Source organism: Podarcis pityusensis (assembly GCF_964106645.2).
Source record: "Podarcis pityusensis genome assembly, chromosome: 10".
Classification (NCBI taxonomy): Eukaryota; Metazoa; Chordata; class Lepidosauria; order Squamata; family Lacertidae; genus Podarcis; species Podarcis pityusensis.
In genome coordinates, this window is record NC_138035.1 from 7,371,011 (window position 1) to 7,392,503 (window position 21,493).

Consider the following 21,493-nt stretch of genomic DNA (forward strand, 5'->3'; position numbering starts at 1 on the left):
AGGAATGTTGGAGGGTATGTCACTCACTGCAATGCAAGGGGTTGGACTAGATGGTCCTTCGGATATTATTATTATTATTTAATAATAATAGTAATAATAATAATAATTTATTATTTATATCCCACTCATCTGCCTGGGTTTCCCCAGCCACTCTGGGCGGCTTCCAACAAAGTATTAAAATACAGTGGTCTGTTAAACGTTAAAAGCTTCCCTAAACAGGGCTGCCTTCAGATGTCTTCTAAGTCTGGTAGTTTTCTTTGACATCTGGTGGGAGGGTGTTCCACAGGACTGGTGCCACCACTGAGAAGGCCCTCTGCCTGGTTCCCTGTAACTTGGCTTCTTGCAGGGAGGTAACCGCCAGAAGGTCCTCAGAGCTGGACCTCAGTGTCCAGGCAGAACGATGAGGGTGGAGACGCTCCTTCAGGTATACTGGACCAAGGCCGTTTAAATTTGTATACCAGACTATGCCAACAAATTCCCGTCCAACTCTACAATTCCATGATTATATGAACTGCTGTGCCTTGTAGTGGGTCAGATTGCACACAGCCACTCTCCTCAGACACAGCAGTAAATGGAGATAGAAATCAACACCCTGAGAAGTCTTCCCCCTCCATAGCAAAGTTGCCACGACAGAGGGAGACTAGTGGAATTGGACCTTGCTTCAGCAAGGCGTGCCTTTGTCAGATCTCTGAAGAGGCAGTGTCCATTGCAGTGTCCGCGGAATGAAAACCGTCTCCGCCGAACACCTCCTGCCCTCTGCATTGTGATCCTTGAGAGCCCTACCAAGCAATTGAATCAACCTGAAAAAACTCAATTACAGTGGCCTGACATTTCCAGGGAAACACAGTAAATGGAGGAACCAGCAGACGCATTCCCGTAATGCTTTGGCACTGCCTCGGCCGTCGAGATAGCAAATCAATCCTATAAATGTTTCATATTCAATATATTTCTCGTGGATCAGGGTGCCAGCTAGAACCTTGGGGATGTGCGCACATTTAATAGATCGGGCGTCAGGCGCGATCCAAGAACAGGTAAATAAACAGAAGGAAATGGTCAGTTGGTGCGTGTGGCGAGCTTGCATGCCTATGTTTAGACATGCTCTCCACGCTCATCTTCTTCACAGACCTGGGTGCATATAACCTCTATGTGGGGAGACCTTTGAGGTTAGTCCTGAGTATAGCTGTCAACCTACAGATTGAAAATAAGGGAATAGCAACCTCGAAAATAAAGGATCAATAGCCCAAATAAGGGATTTTCAGAGCACAGGTATGTTCAGCTTCTGAGTCCCTCTGAGCCAAAGGCAGAAAGCCCAGCCAACAGCCAAATGAAGACTCAAATGGTGGTCCCCACAGCGCAGCAACCCGGCAAAGGGGATGCAGCAAGGAAAACCACCGTCACCTCTCCGCTGGGAAGTGCTGAGCAACGCAGCCGATTTGATCGGCACAAGGCATGCAAGCTCCACCCCCCAGTCGTTCTTAGACTCCTTATTGGGTGAGCAACGCAGCCAAGCAACACAGTTGGAGCCTCCCTCCTCCCTGGCTGGCAGGGAGGGAGGGAGGGAGAGGAGCTGCTTCCTTTGAAACCCGGGAAATTTAAGGGACATCATCAATAAGGGACAGCAGCGGGACACAGCGCTGGGATAAGGGACTTTCCCGCCAAATAAGGGACGGTTGACAGTTATGGCTCCTGAGCCTGCCGATGATGCAGAATGTGGCATCAAGGTTGTTTGTGGGAGCAAATGACTGCCAGCATATATCCTGCCAGTGGGATTTGCACTGTTGGCTATCGGGCCAAATTCAAGGTGTTGGCATTAACATACAAGACCCTAGGCAGCTCTGACCCAGGTTATCTGAGAGACAGTCTTATCCCTTATATACCTGTTACGGAAATTGGGGGGGGGCACATCTTTAAAGTTGTTAAATGTTACAAATATTATGCCTGAATGTATCCTTTCAACTTGACAGCTCAGGGAAGCTTTAAAAATAATATAAAATCAACTCCTTTGCCAGTTTCCTCCATTCCAAAGCTATTTTTCCTTTAAAAAAGGACTCCAGGAAGTGCCCTGAGGTGACCATTGCTGAGCTAATTGCTGGCCAAGGAAAGCCTAATCCCATCACCAGACTTGCCAAGGGGTCCAGACATGCAAAGGAAGTTCTATAGTACTTTGGGTGGTGGGACGTCAGAGGTCTTTGCCTATGCTAATCTTATACCTGGGTCTTGCCCTGAAATGTCCGCTTATGCTAATCTTGTACCAAGGACTTGTCTGCACATGTTTGGCAAGGCTGAACTAGTGTAACCCCTGTCTACCCCTCCCCATTTTGTGACATGTCAGTGATGTAGCAATGATGCTGTATGAACTGTATTCTGGGATATGGTGGGAAAGTTTTAAAAGTATTTGTCACCCCATCCTCAGGGTTCAAAATTCCTCTTTAAACCTGTTGCGCAATAAACTTTGGTCTACAGCTATTTGCTCCGGTTGGTGGCTGGACTCCTTCCTTTATTCCGCAGGGACCCGCGGGCTCTGCCCGACCAGCTGGGTGACTGAGCAGCCCGGCACACCTAGATCTTTCCGTAACATACTCATTCTACAGGAGAGCTTCATTTACAACTTCTAAAAATATCAGAAGTTTACCCCGCAGGAACTCGGGGCAGGGGAGTATGTTGTGTGCTCAGGTCCTGTTGGGGCATCTCGTTGGCCACTGTGAAAACAGGTTGCTGTGCTAGATGGGCCTTTGATCTCAACCGGCACATCTCTTCTAATGTCCTTATGGATGTTGTAATAGGAATTTTATGGTCTTAGACATATGTTAAATGTTCATAAGTGTACCAACCAAGCACATACATAGATCAGCACAGGAAGACTGACCTGGAACCATTTTGATTCCCAGTCTGTCCCAAACTGACCAAATGTTTTCTCTGCAAGGTCAAAGGAAAATGGAAAAGCCTCCCCGTTGTCTTTTCCTTCACAAATCCTGTCTTAAGGGTATGTCTGTGTTTGAATAGGGTGTGAGCCTGTGACCTGGCCCAGGAACTAAGTATTTATCACTACAAAAGAATGGCCAGGCTCCCCAGGCAATCCAATCAAGTAACCTGCCAGACAGGAGATAAACAACAACAGGAGAAAAACAATATTCAAATTTCTGTTTTAGACTGCCTTTTCTGTGATGTAGGTGTGATGTATCTGAGGGATGGTCTTAGGTTACACCCCTTCTGTGATTATGTATGATGTTTCTGGGGGTGGTCTACAGGGTGGCAATTTCAAAAGTCCATATAAGGCCTTGCACGCCATTTTTCTAGGTCCCTCCTCTCTCCTGCGGGTGAGGGGAGCACCCTGTTGCAACAGATCAATAAAGATCAAGCTTATTAGCTACTTTGCTTCTCAATATTCTCTGGTTGGCCTCTGTTATTTTCTCCTACCAATCTGGGAACCTATGTAAGGACTCTATATGGGCTCTTGGATACCCCATAAGGGGAAAGGGCAATTTTTGTTTACAACAAGGTTACCATCTTCCAAGCAAAGAAACAGAAACTCATTTCCCAATGGATTTATTTCTCCCCCAAGTGGTATCTCCCTTGTTCACAGAACAGGTAAGTGGCAAAAAAACAAAATCCGGCCTTTGTCCAACTATCCCAAATGTACAGTCCTGGTTGGTGCTGCTTCCTCGTTCCCATCAACCGGTCATCGTCCTGTGGCAGATTTCCAGAAGGGAAGGGAAACAAAAGAAAACAAGAGCATATCTTAAACCAGCTAGAAGAGAGGTCTTTCATTGCTTGAACATCTTGGTATGAGAAGCATCACTGAATCCTTACGGAAGAACTCAGTCCCCACCTACAGTGATATCTGCAATGCATTCGGGACTGACAATATAATTTTAGGGGTGCTAAGGGACGCGGGTGGCGCTTGCGGGATGTAAAAACATATTGCAGCCAAATACAACATTCCTACAATGCACATGGTGGGGAATGCTTTGTTTCACTCAGGAGAAAACTTGCTAGTTCCTTCTGAGCTTGGACAGACTTCCTTTGCATGTGACTTAATGTGGGTGTGGCCTGTTTTTGGACAGAGCTCTGCTCTTCCTGTACAGTGGTGCCTCGCAAGACGAAAAGAATCCGTTCCGCGAGTCTCTTCGTCTTGCGGGTTTTTTTGTCTTGCGAAGCAAGCCCATTAGCGGTTTAGCGGATTAGCGCTACAGTATTAGCGGCTTAGCGGGCTTAGCGGATCAGCTGATAAGCGGCTTAGCGATCAGCTGTTAAGTGGCTTAACGATCAGCTGATAAGCGGCTTAACGATCAGCTGTTAAGCGGCTTAGCGATCAGCTGTTAAGCGGCTTAACGATCAGCTGATAAGCGGCTTAGCGATCAGCTGATAAGCGGCTTAGCGATCAGCTGTTAAACGGCTTAACGATCAGCTGTTAAGCGGCTTAACGATCAGCTGATAAGCGGCTTAACGATCAGCTGATAAGCGGCTTAGCCGATCAGCTGATAAGCGGTTTAGCGGCTTGGGAAAAAGGGGGGGGAAAGGAAAAAAACCCCGCAGGAACTCGCAAGACATTTTCGTCTTGCGAAGCAAGCACATAGGAAATTCGTTTTGCGAAGCACCTCCAAAACGGAAAACCCTTTCGTCTAGCGGGTTTTCCGTCTTGCGAGGCATTCGTCTTGCGGGGCACCACTGTACAGTGGTACCTCAGGTTACATACGCTTCAGGTTACATACACTTCAGGTTACAGACTCCGTTAACCCAGAAATAGTACCATGGGTTAAGAACTTTGCTTCAGGATGAGAACAGAAATCGTGGTCCGGCGGCGCGGCGGCAGCAGGAGGCCCCATTAGCTAAAGTGGTGCTTCAGGGTAAGAACAGTTTCAGGTTAAGAACGGACCACCGGAACGAATTAAGTACTTAACCTGAGGTACCACTGTACTTCATTTGATTTCCTAAGAGTTAGGAGAAGTGACTGCTGAGTCACAGTCATTTGAGAATATTTCCCTTACGATAGTTATATGTTGTTCTGTAAATTAAGCCTTCCTTCAGGGATCTTATTGTGAACTGGATGATTGTAAGTAAACTAGTTTTATGTTAACTTTAACCAGATGGTCGTGTCTATTCTTTTAGGAGGGATATAAAAAGGGAAACCAGGAATCCTAAATAGTGAGGCTCAGATGAGCCTGCAACTAGCTAACCGCTGTGTAATTTAAAAGGGGGGTTGTTTAACAACTCTGCTAAGTTATAGAACTTGTTGACGCAAGTTAGGAAGGATATCATAAAATAATATATCCTCTCCTGCCTCCCTAAACATCCCCACAGCGCTGTGGTCTAAACCACTGAGCCTCTTGGGCCTACTGATCAGAAGTTTGGGGGTTCGAATCCCCGCGACGGGGTGAGCTCCCGTTGCTCTGTCCCAGCTCCTGCCTACCTAGCAGTTTGAAAGCATGCCAGGGCAAGTAGATAAATAGGTACCGCTGTGGCGGGAAGGTAAACAGCATTTCCATGTGCTCTGGTTTCCATCATGGTGTTCCGTTGCGCCAGAAGCGGTTTAGTCCTGCTGGCCACATGACCCGGAAATCTGTCTGTGGACAAACGCCGGCTTCCTCGTCCTGAAAGCAATATGAGTGTTGCAACCCCATAGTCACCTTTGACTGGACTTAACTGTCCGGGTGTCCTTGTCCTTGACCTACATCTGAGGATTCCTGGTCCAGGACCATAACATCAGGTTGCAACATCAGGCCGGGTCCCCAAGCCACCTCTGATGGAACAAGGCACGCTGCCTCATTTTACAGTCCTGATTGGCAAGCCCAAGGGGCTCATTGGTTGAAACCACAGCACCACCTGCGTCCCTCTAAAGAGAAGGGCCTGTGGCTCAGTGGTTGGGCTTCTGCCTTGCTTGTAGCAGGTCCCTAGGAAAAGACTCCCTGCCTTACCCAGGAATTAAAGGCAGCAAAGGAAACTGGATAGATTCATGTGAGGGACCGAGGGGGTCCAGGCTGCCCAAAGATGGAGAAGCAAATTTCACTGGCAGAAGTAACATATGAAATTGGGACTCAGTAGAAGAAGGGAGGTGTGTGGGACGTGGGTGGCACTGTGGTCTAAACCACTGAGCCTAGGACTTGCCGATCAGAAGGTCCGCGGTTCGAATCTCCGCAACGGGGTGAGCTCCCGTTGCTCTGTCCCAGCTCCTGCCAACCTAGCAGTTCGAAAGCATGCCAGTGCAAGTAGATAAATAGGTACCACTGTGGCAGGAAGGTAAACAGTGTTTCCGTGAGCTCTGGCACTCGTCACTATGCTCTGTGCGCCAGTAGCGGTTTAGTCCTGCTGGCCACATGACCCGGAAAACTGTCTGCGGACAAACGCTGGCTCCCTCGGCCTGAAAGCGAGATGAGCGCCGCAACCCCAGAGTCACATTTGACTGGACATAACATCCAGGGGTCCTTTACCTTTAGGGGTGCTGCACACAGAGGGTGTCTTGTGTGACATGTAATAGGCACGACGGTAGCACATAGAGAATGGGTTTCTACTGGACCACCCACACATTATTCTGCATTATTATATTTTCTGCAATGCTTCCCCAGTGTTTCTGCACCATTGCCATCTGGGCAGGGGGTACGGCGAGACAAGAACCGTACCTTGGAATGTGTGCAGGATGAAAAGCTACAGGATCCCAGCAGGAAGTTACAGCTGGAAACTAACCACTAGGGCATGTTGAACTCTTCAACTTTCAAACTCCCAAAATGAGGGGTACTAAAAAGTTGTAACTTGGGAAATTCAGTGGCCAGGGCTGAAAGGAGTTGGAATCCAATGATACTAGGAAAACTACAGGTTTCCTGTTTTGGGATTAGGCCATGGGTAGGCAAACTAAGGCCCGGGAGGCCAGATCCAGCTCAATCGCCTTCTAAATCCGGCCCGCAGGCGGTCCAGGAATCAGCGTGTTTTTACTTGAGTAGAATGTGTGTTTTTATTTAAAATGCATTTCTCGGTTATTTGTGGGGCATAGGAATTCATTCTTTTTTATTTTTATTTTTCAAAATATAGTCAGGCCCCCCACAAGGTCTGAGGGACAGTGGACCGGCCCCCTGCTGAATAAGTTTGCTGACCCCTGGATTAGGCAGACCCACAATCTGCTCTCGGGGGGGGGGGTCTCTTCTTCTTTTGTATTGGGGTCACAACATTTAGGAGGCAGCTCCTAATTGATCATGAAGTGGTTTCCCCACAAGTGTTGCCCCTTCACCAAATTTTGCCCAGAGTGAAAAACAGAGGGGAATGAGAGGACCTGTGAGGATTTGGAGCGATATACAGTGGTACCTCGGGTTAAGAACTTAATTCGTCCTGGAGGTCCGTTCTTAACCTGAAACTGTTCTTAACCTGAAGCACCACTTTAGCTAATGGGGCCTCCCGCTGCTGCCGCGTCACCGCCACGTGATTTCTGTTCTCATCCTGAAGCAAAGTTCTTAACCCTGAAGCACTACTTCTGGGTTAGCTGAGTCTGTAACCTGAAGCGTATGTAACCTGAAGCGTATGTAACCTGAAGCGTATAACTTGAGGTACCACTGTATATGCACATGGGACGCGGGTGGCACTGTGGGTTAAACCACCGATCAGAAGGTCGGTGGTTCGAATCCCCGCGACGGGGTGAGCTCCCATTGCTTGGTCCCTGCTCCTGCCCACCTAGCAGTTTGAAAGCACGTCAAAGTGCAAGTAGATAAATAGATACCGCTCCGGCGGGAAGGTAAACGGCGTTTCCGTGCACTGCTCTGGTTCGCCAGAAGCAGCTTAGTCACGCTGGCCACATGACCCGGAAGCTATACGCCGGCTCCCTCGGCCAATAGAGCGAGATGAGCGCCGCAACCCCAGAGTCGGTCACGACTGGACCTAATGGTCAGGGGTCCCTTTACCTTTACCTATTTATATGCACACTTTAACGAGATCCACGAGGTTTCTCGGTGAGGGAGGGGAGCGTGCAACTGCGAGCTGCAAAAGTTCCCAGCTGCTCAGAACTTTTGCTCAGCTCCCCTTTCTCTTGCATGTTATTCTCCTCTTGCTTGCGTTGAGGGCGTGGGTGGGAAGGGAGGAAACTGACTGTGGAGAGCGTCAATCTGGCATCTGCGTAGCTGGTGCAGCAGCTCAGCTGGAAAGAGGAGGGTTAGCTCATCAGAACAGTAGCTAAAGGGGTTTAGGATCAGCCAGCAACGGACTGCTTCGTTGCCAGCTGAATCCAATTTCTGCATAGGTGTTTTTACGCACAGCCACATACCGGCTTGCAAGGAACGGGGGAAGTGGAGGCGGGAGAAAATAGGGTACCTGCATCAGCCCTTAATCTGAAATATTTTCTAGGAGGCACTGGCAGCCTGGCTGGGCTCTGAAGAACCATCTTTGGGGCTGGGACACAGGCAGCTGTTTCACACTGAGTCAGAACATGGTCAGCGTTGTTGTCTACCCTGGCTGGCAGTAGATCTTGGGGAATTCAGGAAGGGCTTCTCTCCCAGGCCTCCCCCAAAAAGAACAAAAGAAGCTCCCTTAGGCTGAGTCAGAGCACTGCTCCATCCATCTCAGCACTGCTTTCTATGTTTGGGGAGTAATAATAATAATAATAATAATAATAATAATAATAATAATATACTAACCCCCCCCATCTACAAATAAAACCATATCATCATTCCAATCTAATCATTACATACATATACACATACAGTGGTACATCGGGTTACAGACGCTTCAGGTTACATACGCTTCAGGTTACATACGCTTCAGGTTACAGACTCCGCTAACCCAGAAATAGTGCTTCAGGTTAAGAACTTTGCTTCAGGATGAGAACAGAAATCATGTTCTGGCGGCAGCAGGAGGCCCCATTAGCTAAAGTGGTGCTTCAGGTTAAGAACAGTTTCTGGAACAAATTAAGTACTTAACCCAAGGTACCACTGTATTGACTTCCTTCCTTTGTTCTAAGACCTCAAAATTTTTACTCTTTCTAAGTTGTGTGTTTTTGTTTTTTTGTGTTCTTTTTTCTCTTTTGCCCCCCCCTTGTTTGTGCTGTTTTATTTTGGATTCAATGTTTGTAATTTTTGTTGTAATTTTGCATTGAAGATAAAAAAATTAATAATAATAATAATAATAATAATAATAATAATAATAATTTATACTCCACCCATCTGCCTGAGTTTCCCCAGCCACTCTGGGCAGCTCCCAACAGAATATTAAAAACATGGTAAAAGGTCAAACATTAAAAACTTCCCTAAACAGGGCTGCCTTCAGATGTGTTCCCAAAGTTAGATAGTTGTTTATTTCCTTGACATCTGGTGGGAGGGCATTCCACAGGGTGGGTGCCACTACTAAGAAGGCCCTCTGCCTGGTTCCCTGTAACTTGGCTTCTCACAGTGAGGGTACTGCCAGAAGGCCCTCGGAGCTGGACCTCAGTGTCCGGGCAGAACGATGGGGGTGGAGACGCTCCTTCAGGTATACTGGACCGAGGCCGTTTAAATTTGTATACCAGCCTATGCCAACAAGTTCCCTTCCAACTGTATAATTCCATGATTCCATGATGGGGGTTTCACGCCGCCGGGGTCGGGGGTGTGTGTGCTCATGCCCTCATGCAGGGGGCTGGGTGAGGGGCAGAGGACAAATGGAGCCCCCCCACCCCCCCAGCCTCAGCCCCTGCCACCGCTGAAGCAGCACCAGCCCCGAACAACATGGCTGTTGCACCTGCCACGTGATACCCTCCCTGAGTCTGAGATTTGCAAGGCTGCTTGGAGAGGGTGATGTGGGGGGGGGGGTCGATGGGCACACAGTTGCAAGGCCTTGCAAGGCTCAGATCCAGGCAGGGCGGTGTGAGAAGAGCACAACAGCCACATGCCCCTTGGTCCCAGCCTGTCAGGAGTGCGTGCAGGACCCAGGCCCTGTGACCAATAGGACTTTGCAGGACTGGGGCCTTCCTAAGTTTGTTCTGGAGAGGCAAGGCGCGGCCGCACAGGTGAGGCCACTTGGTAACTCACTGCACCTGGTGGCAAGAGCCAGGAAGGGATATAAGGTCAGCATTTTGCCGTCAGCTCTTTGCCACAGCAACATGCTTCCTGCCTTGCTGTGTTTGGCTTCTTGCTTTCTGAGCCTTGAACCTCGGCTTCTTGACTCCTTGTTTCTTGATCCTCGGACCCCTGAATTCGTGACTCCTTGCTTCTTGATCCTCGGACCCCTGACTTCATAACTCCTTGCTTCTTGATTCTCGGACACCTGACTTCTTGACTCCTTGCTTCTCAATCCTTGGATCCCTGACTTCGTGACTCCTTGCTTCTTGATTCTCGGACACCTGACTTCTTGACTCCTTGCTTCTCAATCCTTGGATCCCTGACTTCGTAACTCCTTGCTTCTTGATCCTCGGACCCCTGACTTCTTGACTCCTTGCTTCTTGATCCTCGGACCCCTGACTTCTTGACTCCTTGCTTCTTGATCCTCGGACCCCTGACTTTGTGACTCCTTGCTTCTTGATCCTCGGACCCCTGACTTCTTGACTCCTTGCTTCTTGATCCTCGGACCTCTGACTTCTTGACTCCTTGCTTCGTGACGCTTGGACCCCTGACTTTGTGACTCCTTGCTTCTTGATCCTCAGACACCTGACTTCTTGACTCCTTGCTTCCTGACCCTCGGACTCTTGGCTTCCTGACTCCTGGCTTCTGGACCCCCGTTCCTGCTCCCACCTCGCCATCTTGCCCCCGGTCCTGACATCCCCTGCCGGGACTTCGATCACCCGTGAACCGGACCGTGACACAGCCTCGCCAGCACACAAAGCCACCTCACCTGTAGTCTTCTTGCACCACAGCTCGCATTTCTGCTTGGATGGAAACTGATTGGCGTTCCCTCCGCAGCCTCCAAATATAAAAGGCCGGCAGTTGTTGGCTGCCTGGTGGTAATACCAGAGGACTGTGTACCGTAGACAGGAGCCTTCATCCATTGGCAGGGCACATGGATCTGCAAGGAACCACAAACAGCTCTTGAGTGGGTGAGAAGTCATCATCACTTCAAGAAACTTTGGGTGGAGAGGAGAGGGAGAGGGAGAGGGAGAGGGAGAGGGAGAGAGAGAGAGACACTCAATGTGCTAAATGAAAATCCAATTTTAAAACCCCAGGTACTACCAGTGCCATTGATATGCCTGGTGCATTATAAATACAGTGGTACCTCTGGTTGCAAACGGGATCCGTTCCGGAGGCCCGTTCGCAACATGAAAGGAACGCAACCTGCAGCGGCGCGTCTGTGCATGCGCAGGTTGCGATTTGCTGCTTCTGCGCATGCGCATGACATCATTTTGCTCGTCTGCCCTTGCGTGAGCGGCGAAACCCAGAAGTAACCCTTTCTGGTACTTCCGGGTTGCCGCGGGACACAACCTGAAAAAACGTAACATGAAGCAAACGTAAAATGAGATATGACTGTATAGGTCCCTGGCCCAAGGAGGTAACAATCTAAAATTCAGTGCATGAGAAACCACAGAGGAATGAAGGGGGGCAGAGAGATGGGGTAAGAGAGTGGAGAAATCGGAATGCATTTTGGTTAGGTCACAGCTAAGGGGGGATGCGGGTGGCGCTGTGGTCTAAACCACTGAGCCTCTTGGGCTTGCCAATCAGAAGGTCGGGGATTTGAATCCGCACGACGGGGTGAGCTCTTGTTGCTCTGTCCCAGCTCCTGCCCACCTAGCAGTTCGAAAGCACACCAGTGCAAGTAGATAAATAGGTACCGCTCTGGCGGGAAGGTAAACGGCGTTTCCGTGCGCTCTGGCTTCCGTCTCGGTGTTCTATTGCGCCAGAAGCGGTTTAGTCCTGCTGGTCACATAACCCAGAAAGCTGTCTGTGGACAAACGCTGGCTCCCTCGGCCTGAAAGCGAGATGAGCGCCGCAACCCATCAAGGGCCATCGAGTCCAACCCCCTGCCAAGCAGGAAACACCATCATAGCACTCCTGACATATGGTTGTCAAGCCTCTGCTTAAAGACCTCCAAAGAAGGAGACTCCACCACACTCCTGGGCAGCAAATTCCACTGTCGAACAGCTCTTACTGTCAGGAAGTTCTTCCTAATGTTTAGGTGGAATCTTCTTTCTTGTACTTTGGATCCATTGCTCCGTGTCCGCTTCTCTGGAGCAGCAGAAAACAACCTTTCTCCCTCCTCTATGTGACATCCTTTTATATATTTGAACATGGCTATCATATCACCCCTTAACCTCCTCTTCTCCGGGCTAAACATGCCCAGCTCCCTTAGCCGTTCCTCATAAGGCATCGTTTCCAGGCCTTTGACCATTTTGGTTGCCCTCCTCTGCACACGTTCCAGTTTGTCAGTGTCCTTCTTGAACTGTGGTGCCCAGAACTGGACACAGTACTCCAGGTGAGGTCTGACCAGAGCAGAATACAGTGGCACTATTACTTCCCTTGATCTAGATGCTATACTCCTATTGATGCAGCTACTGTACTATGTGACAGCCCCCTGAGATATTTGAAGAGATTTCTCCTGCTTTGGGGGGTAGGACTTGAACTAATGACTTCAAGTTACAAGACAGGAGATTCCAACTAAACTTCAGGAAGAACTTTCTGATAGCAAGCCGTTCAACAGTGGAACGGACTAGCCCACAGGAGATGGTAGACTCTCCCTCCTTGGAGGTTTTTAAGAAGAATGGTGGCGAGGGAGGGAAGAGAGGTCTGCAGGCTGCATGCAGGTGCCTCCTTTCCCACCTCACATGTAGTTATGGTTTTAAACGATAATTAATAATAATAATAATAAATAATAATAAATTTTTATTTATACCCCGCCCTCCCCGGCCAGAGCTGGGCTCAGGGCGGCTAACACCAGTAAAATTACCATTAAAAAAAACACAAACCGATTTAAAATACAGATTAAAATATAATTTTAAAATGCAGCCTCATTTTAATAGTAGCCCATAGATCAAAACGCTAAGGAGAGGGAAACATAAGGGTCAGACTGAGTCTAAACCAAAGGCCAGGCGGAACAGCTCTGTCTTGCAGGCCCTGCGGAAAGATGTCAAGTCCCGCAGGGCCCTAGTCTCTTGTGACAGAGCGGTCCACCACATCGGGGCCAGTGCTGAAAAGGCCCTGGCCCTAGCTGAGACCAATCTAACCTCCTGGAGCCTGGGGACCTCCAAAATGTTGTCATTTATGAACCTTAGGGTCCTCCACGGGGCATACCAGGAGAGGCGGTCCCTCTCCTGTGTGAAGCCCCCAAAATGGTTCACAGTCTGGATCTAGGTCAGGTTGACCCTGGAACCTTTGGCAGCGCCTGCATCCTTCTAACTCCCAAGCAGAGGTTGAGTGGCCATCTGTCAGGCGTGCTTCAGTTGAGATTCCTGCATTGCAGGGGGTTGGACTGGATGACCCTTGGGGTCCCTTCCAACTCTACAATTTGATGAGTGCATGGAATTCGCATCCATGGGATACAGCGACAGCCACCAACTTGGGCAGCTTGTAAAGGCGGTTTGTATGACCTCACAGAGGCTATCAGTGACAACTTGCTGTGATGGCTATGTTTTGACAGGGCTGTGTTTCGGTTCTGCTTCCGGGCCACTTTGGGAACAGGATGCTAGAACAGATGTGGACCGCTTTTGGCCTTATTCATCTTCTGATGTTCTTACTTTGTCAAGAGGAATCCCACTCTCATGTCAACAGGCAGTTTGTTGCAAGAGCGCTTTATACTAATCCTGAATGCGGCAGCTAGACCAGTGGCCGCCGAAACCACATAACACTGGTCCTGAAAGACCTACACTGGCTCCCAGTACGTTTCCGAGCACAATTCAAAGTGTTGGTGCTGACCTTGAAAGCCCTAAACGGCCTGGGATCAGTAGACCTGAAGGAGTGTCTCTACCCCCATTGTTCAGCCCAGACACTGAGGTCCAGCTCCGAGGGCCTTCTGGCAGTTCCCTCACTGCGAGAAGCCAAGTTACAGGGAACCAGGCAGAGGGCCTTCTTGGTAGTGGCACCCGCCCTGTGGAACGCCCTCCCACCAGATGTCAAGGAAATAAACAACTACAGTGGTACCTTGGGTTAAGTACTTAATTTGTTCCGGAGGTCTGTACTTAACCTGAAACTGTTCTTAACCTGAGGTACCACTTTAGCAAATGGGGCCTCTCGCTGCCGCCGTGCCGCCAGAGCACGATTTCCGTTCTCATCCTGAAGCAAAGTTCTTAACCCGAGGTGCTATTTCTGGGTTAGCGGAGTCTGTAACCTGAAGCGTCTGTGACCCGAAGTGTCTGTAACCCGAGGTACCACTGTATCTGACTTTTAGAAGACATCTGAAGGCAGCCCTGTTTAACGAAGTTTTTAATGTTTGATGTTTTATTGTGTTTTTAAATATTTGTTGGGAGCCACTCAGAGTGGCTCGGGAAACCCAGCTAGATGGGCAGGGTATTAAATAAATAAATAAATAAATAAATAGAACTTAGCCCTGAGCTGATGTCAACCATAGGCGAAAGCTCAGCTTCATATTCACCAATTTCCTCCGCTGTTGAAAAGAGACAGGGTCCCCCCCCCCTTGGGGGCTGGTTAAGCCACTTCCCCCCTCCCCCGCCCCACATGTGCTCCATTACCAGGGACACTTCCTCTAGTGAAAGTGACTCTCCGAAATGCCATTTAATTCGCTGCTTTTCACCCCGTAATGGGCTTGGCGTGCTCGCCACTGCCAGCGCCGAGGCGGATCCATTATCTCCTGATCCCCTGGAGCCGCAGAGGCAAATGGAAATCCGCCGGTTAATGAGGGCATGCAAATAAATTTGCTGAGAGATTTAAATATTGATCTCTACGGGCTCGGCGTGGCCCGCACCCCCCTCCCTCTCCCCGCCGTACGAGGAGCTCTTGATAAAAATGTCACGGAAACAATCGCCGGGCGGCAGAAGCATCGGGAGCAATAAAAAGGAGACTTAATGGCTTTTAACGGCTTAGGCGAAAAGGTTGGGTGTTAGTCAGAGGGGAATCGGTGGCCGTGTTGGGGGAGGCCGGGGGGTGAATGTCAGGGAGCTGGGGGGGGGGGGAATCTGTATGTCTGAGAGGGTCCAAAACTAAACAGGAGGGAATGGGTCTGTCCCGACGGCAGAATCCTGTTAGCATTCAGATTTGCTATCTGCGCTCATCGCTGGGGAAGAGCTATTTATAAGCCCGGCTGCCGGCCACTAATGGGATGGCGAGCTGAGGGTCAATCGCATGTAGGCCTGCAACAGTCCACCCCCTTCAAGCCCCCAGGGCTCAAAAACTGTCCTTGTTAGGATGGAGAGAAGGAAGGAATGGGGGAATTGGTCAGCTTCTGTTTCTCTGTTTTCCTATCTTAAAGTCAAGTCTCCATATTTCCACATCACTTTATTTTATTTTTTTTTAGTCCTTGCAAAAATCTGTCCGCACATTTTTTGCAAAGCAATTTCCCCTAGCAGAATGCATTTTTTGGTAAGTCACATTCGCGGATCTATGCCTTCTAATGCACACATCTGCACGTTTTCATAAATATCACTCGACCGGAGAAACGACCTTGCAAAATTCAGAGAAGTGCAGATTTCAACGGACGGTGGCATTTCGTTTTACGTACTTTTCCGGAATGTGTGAATTAGGTAGGTTCCCCCCACTTGATCAGATTCCACACGAGCGCCTCTTTGAACCCGTTGCTAATGGCAAGTAGCAGAGACGACTTGAAAGTCCAGCTTAGTGGAAGCCTTGAGAGTTAGCAATAAACAATGGGCTTAATTCTCATGGAGGTGGCGAAACTATCTGCAGTCTGGACTGCAAGCTCTTACATGGTAAAAATGCCCCGTATCTATAAATCTAGCAGGTCAGGTGGCTAGAACCCTTGCCCCTGACAAGCTAGTTCTCTATATGCGGGGGAATTCTTTGATGGGAAAGCGTTCCATCGCATGAGCACTCAGACGCCCTCTTTATTTTGCATTCTTAATGATATGTGTGCTGTGGGTTAAACCACAGAGCCTCTTGGGCTTGCCGATCAGAAGGTCGGCGGTTCGAATCCCTGCGACGGGGTGAGCTCCCGTTGCTCGGTCCCTGCTCCTGCCAACCTAGCAGTTTGAAAGCACGTCAAAGTGCAAGTAGATAAATAGGTACCGCTCCGGCGGGAAGGTAAACAGCGTTTCCGTGCGCTGCTCTGGTCCGCCAAAAGTGGCTTAGTCATGCTAGCCACATGACCCAGAAGCTGTACGCCAGCTCCCTTGGCCAGTAAAGCGAGATGAGCGCCGCAACCCCAGAGTCGGCCACGACTGGACCTAATGGTCAGGGATCCCTTTACCTTTACCTTTAATTATATGTGCGCTCATGATGTTATTGGGATGATCACACCTAATCCTGATAGATATATTGTTTTCTTTCCAGTTGATGCATGCCCTGCAACTTCCAGCTGAAAGCACGTAACTTCTTTTCACTGAAAATATTCTTGTTTACCTGTTTTTGTCCTGCTTTGGGTTGTGCTGCAGTGCCAGATTGCCCTTCCCGATGAAAACAATGCTGTAACATAAAGGTAAAGGTAAAGGACCCCTGGATGGTTAAGTCCAGTCAAAGGCGACTATGGGGTTGCGGCGCTCATCTTGCTTTCAGGCCGAGGGAGCCGGCGTTTGTCCACAGACAGTTTTCCGGGTCATGTGGCCAGAATGACTAAACCACTACTGGCGCATGGATAATAATAATAATAATAATAATATAATAATTTATTATTTGTACCCCGCCCATCTGGCTGGGTTTCCCCAGCCACTCTGGGCGGCTTCCAACAAAGATGAAAAATACACTAAAATGTCACATATTAAAAACTTCCCTGAACATTCCCTGAACAGGGCTGCCTTCAGATGTCTTCTGAATGTCAGGTAGTTGTTTATCGCTTTGACATCTGATGGGAGGGCATTCCACAGGGCGGGTGCCACTACCGAGAAGGCCCTCTGCCTGGTTCCCTGTAACTTGGCCTCTCGCAGTGAGGGAACCGCCAGAAGGCCCTCGGCGCTGGACCTCAGTGTCCGGGCAGAACGATGGGGGAGGAGACGCTCCTTCAGATATACTGGACCGAGGCCGTTTAGGGCTTTAAAGGTCAGCACCAACACTTTGAATTGTGCTCGGAAACGTACTGGGAGCCAATGTAGGTCTTTTAAGACTGGTGTTATATGGTCTCGGCGGCCGCTCCCAGTCACCAGTCTAGCTGCCGCATTCTGGATTAGTTGTAGTTTCCGGGTCACCTTCAAAGGTAGCCCCACGTAGAGAGCATTGCAGTAGTCCAAGCGGGAGATAACCAGAGCATGCACCACTCTGGCGAGACAGTCTGCAGGCAGATAGGGTCTCATCCTGTGTACCAGATGGAGATGGTAAACAGCTGCCCTGGATACAGATTTGACCTGTGCCTCCATGGACAGCTGTGAGTCCAAAATGACTCCCAGGCTGCGCACCTGGTCCTTCAGGGGCACAGTTACCCCATTCAGGACCAGGGAATCCTTCACACCTGCCCGCCTCCTGTCCCCCCAAAACAGTACTTCTGTCTTGTCAGGATTCAACCTCAATCTGTTAGCCGCCATCCATCCTCCAACTGCCTCCAGACACTCACGGAGGACAGTGACGAGTGCCAGAGCGCACGGAAACAGCACTTACCTTCCCGCCGGAGTGGTACCTATTTATCTACTTGCACTGGTGTGCTTTTGAACTGCTAGGTTGGCAGGAGCTGGGACAGAATAATAAAGAAGAAGAATAAATTTTTATTTATACCCCGCCCTTCCTGGTTCAGAAAACCGGGCTCAGGGCGGCTAACAACAAGTTTAAAACACTTAATTGATACAACAAAAAACAGCATAAAATACAGTATAAAACGTGTAAATTCAGAATTCAAAAATCAATTTAGGGGTAAAATCCATCCAACAAACATTAGATGATTACCAGGGCTAGCTGGCTAATTTGGTCCTATTTGGGCCAGCGAGGAGACCAGGGGAGAATTAGCTGTGGGATCCCAGAGTGGGTAATCTTCATAAAAAGGTGAGGGGGAGGGAAGGAAGGGGAATAAAAGATCAGGCTAAGTTCAAATTGAAAGCCAGGTGGAATAGCTCTGTCTTACAGGTCCTGTGGAAGGAAGTTAAATCCAGCAGGGCCCTGGTCTCATGGGACAGAGCATTCCACCAGGTCGGAGCCATCACTGAAAAGGCCCTGGGCCTGGTGGAGGATAATCTGACTTCCTTAGGGCCCGGGACCTCTAAACTATGGTTGTTCGTGGACCTTCAGGTCCTCTGCGGGGCATACCAGGAGAGGCAGTCCCATAAATACGAGGGCCCTAAGTCACAAAGGGCTTTAAAGGTCAAAAACAGCATCTTGAACCTGACCAGAGCAACGGGAGCTCACTCCGTCACAGGGAATCGAACCGCCGACCTTCCGATCAGCAAGCCCAAGAGGCTCAGTGGTTTAGGCCACAGCGCCACCCGCGTCCCTAACGCTGTAACATAGGGGATGTATCGCAGAACTATCTTCAATGACGTGTGTGGACGTTCCAGTATAAATCCGCTACTAATGCACTATTTTTGCATCCATGACATGTGGGAAACACTTGCAAAAATACAAACAAAATGAAAACATGACACCAGGAGATGATGCTGTATAATTTTGTTGCATGGCACACCTGTGCTCTGGAACATCATCTCATCTCTCAGTCTGAATATCATGTGCCAGGATCCCTGGGCATCCAAACCCCCTGGAATTGGGAGCTGAATTCTTGACACTTCCATCAGGGCAACAGGCTTAGCTTGCCCCCTTTCCACTCTGCAAAAGGAGGCTGCATTCCTTCGCCATAGGAAGGGAAGCAATGCTTTGAATTCTGCGCACCCAGGTGGTATGTGGGTCTGGGTCAAGGCAGCTTCTAATTGGAAAAACCTTGGAGGGTCAACAACAGGGATGTGGAGGACTTGGGCTGTTAGGCGCAGGCGGGGAGGCGAGTGTTAACCTTAATTTCATTTTCCTTAGCGCCTGTTGCGTTTCCTGCACTCGCTTTCTCTCTCCCGCTACTAAACCTGAATTAAAACACCCCAGGTTTCCAGTGCCTGAAGTACTGCTTTTAAGAAAAGGAGCAGGAATCTCAATAAAAAGGACAATCAGCAACCCATCTAGCTTATTGTGCCACTGCAATGAGGAAGTATAGGACATCAAAGGGCTCTCCCTTCTTCTAAAAAGGTAAAGCTAAAGGGACCCCTGACTGTTAGGTCCAGTCGTGGCCAACTCTGGGGTTGCGGCGCTCATCTTGCTTTATTGGCAGAGGGAGCCAGCTTCCGGGTCATGCGGCCAGTATGACTTAGCCGCTTCTGGTGAACCAGAGCAGCGCACGGAAACGCAGTTTACCTTCCCACCGGAGTGGTACCTATTTATCTTTGACGTGCTTTCGAACTGCTAGGTTGGCAGGAGCAGGGATCGAGCTACGGGACCTCACCCTGTCGTGGGGATTTGAACCGCCAACCTTCTGATCGGCAAGCCCTAGGTTCTGTAGTTTAACCCACAGTGCCACCCGTGTCCCTCTCCCTTCTTCTACTGAGTCCCAATTTCCGTTGTTACTTCTGCCAGTGACATTTGCTTCTCCACTACCATCTTTGGTCAGCCTGGACCCCCTCGGTCCCTCACACATATCTATCCGGTTTCCTTTGATGCCTTTAATTCCTGGGTTAGTATTTTCCTAGCCCTACCCGGGACCTGCTGCAAGCCAGGCAGAAGCCCAACCACTGAGCCACAGGCTCTCTTTAGAGGGACGCAGGTGGCGCTGTGGTCCAAACCACTGAGCCTCTTGGGCTTGCTGATCAGAAGGTCAGCAGTTCGAATCCCCACGACGAGGTGAGCTCCCCTTGCTCTGTCCCAGCTCCTGCCAACCTAGCATAGAATCATAGAATCATAGAATCATAGAATCATAGAGTTGGAAGAGACCACAAGGGCCATCGAGTCCAACCCCCTGCCAAGCAGGAAACACCATCAGAGCACTCCTGACATATGGTTGTCAAGCCTCTGCTTAAAGCAGTTCGAAAGCACACCAGTACAAGAGGATAAATAGGTACCACTGTGGTGGGAAGGTAAATGGCATTTCCATGCACTCTGGTTTCCGTCACAGTGTCCCGTTATGCCAGAAGCGGTCTAGTCATGGCTTGGAAAGCTGTCTGTGGACAAACGCCGGTTCCCTCAGCCTGAAGTGAGATGAGCCCCACACCCCGTAGTTGCCTTTGACTGGACTTAACCATCCAGGTCCTTTACTTTTTTAACTTCTATTTTGGTACCCTGAACCATATGCCACTGAATATCAGATGCCAGGAACGGGAGAGAGCTAGGGCCTTCACGGCCACGATTCTGGGCTTCCCTTTATAGTCTTTCTCAACCTGTGGGTCCCCAGATGTTGTTGAACTACAACTCCCATCACCCCTAGCTAGCAAGGCCAGAGCTCAGGGATGATGGGAGTTGTAGTCCAACAACATCTGGGGACCCACAGGTTGAGAACCGCTGCTTTAGGGCATGTGGTTGGTTGGTCACTGCCGGAAATGGGATGCTGGACTTTTGGTCTGATCCAACAGCCAAGCTCTTCTTATGACTGAATCTCTAGCACCAGTGACCAAAATGTTGGTTACAAAATAGCACAATGTGATCAACATACTGTAGCTACAGTTCATGTTAAGTCCACATAAACCAATCCTTCTATGCACTCTTATTTATCAGCAGAGGCTGGTGCATTAAGGGAAATGGGGCATTCCCTGCCAGTTGCGGTCTCATGGGGAGAGAGAATCATCATAGAATTGTAGGGTTGGAAGGGACCCCGAGGGTCATCTAGTCCAACCCCTGCAATGCAGGAATCTCAGCTAAAGCATCCATGGCAGATATTAGTAACGTTGTATTAATGTAACATTCGTATATATAACTGTATTTTTTTAACATTTTGTTTAAGTTGTCTGTTATTGCTTTAGTTTTCTGTGCACCACTTAAATACATTTAATATATATTGCCATATGTCTGGAATTTCCAGACATAGCTGGTATTCAGCCCTTGGAAAAAGTGTCAGGGCGGAAATCACGGAAATGTCCAGGAAAATTCAGATGTATGGCAGCCGATGTGTAAGATTTTGGCGAATTCATAGCTCAAAAACTCATCATTATTTTTGAGATTTCACAAAGAAAGCTCAGCAACTTTTGGCAAAACTAAAAAAAAAAAACCACTCAATAATTTTGCCCCCAAAAGTCCAAATCTCCACTTTTTGAAAAATGGCAACCCTATATTAAGCGGCATAGAAATTAAACAATCAATCAACCATCAATCAACTATGTTTCCTAAAACCAGTCACAAGGTGGCTCTGTCTGTCATTGTTGGTGCCACCTGATACTGATACCTGTCTTCTGCCTTTTGTTGCTGATGTTTAGTCGTTTAGTCGTGTCCGACTCTTCGTGACCCCCTGGACCAGAGCACGCCAGGCATGCCTGTCTTCCACTGCCTCCCGCAGTTTGGTCAAACTCATGCTGGTCTCTTCGAGAACACTGTCCCACCATCTCATCATCTGT

The 21,493-nt window shown here is 49.1% G+C and overlaps 1 protein-coding gene across 1 annotated transcript in view; it reads right to left on the bottom strand.

The window, feature by feature from the left end:
• Positions 1 to 3,530: 3,530 nt before the first annotated feature.
• Positions 3,531 to 21,493, bottom strand: part of LOC308457810 (uncharacterized protein) — a 238,705-nt gene continuing 220,742 nt past the window's right edge. The window contains exons 87-88 of the mRNA XM_080971981.1: positions 10,777 to 10,947; positions 3,531 to 3,687 (exon numbers count right to left, since the gene is read on the bottom strand). Of these exons, the coding sequence (XP_080828107.1) occupies positions 3,680 to 3,687; positions 10,777 to 10,947 (179 nt within the window). The 3' untranslated portion in view covers positions 3,531 to 3,679. The remainder of the gene's footprint in view (positions 3,688 to 10,776; positions 10,948 to 21,493) is intronic.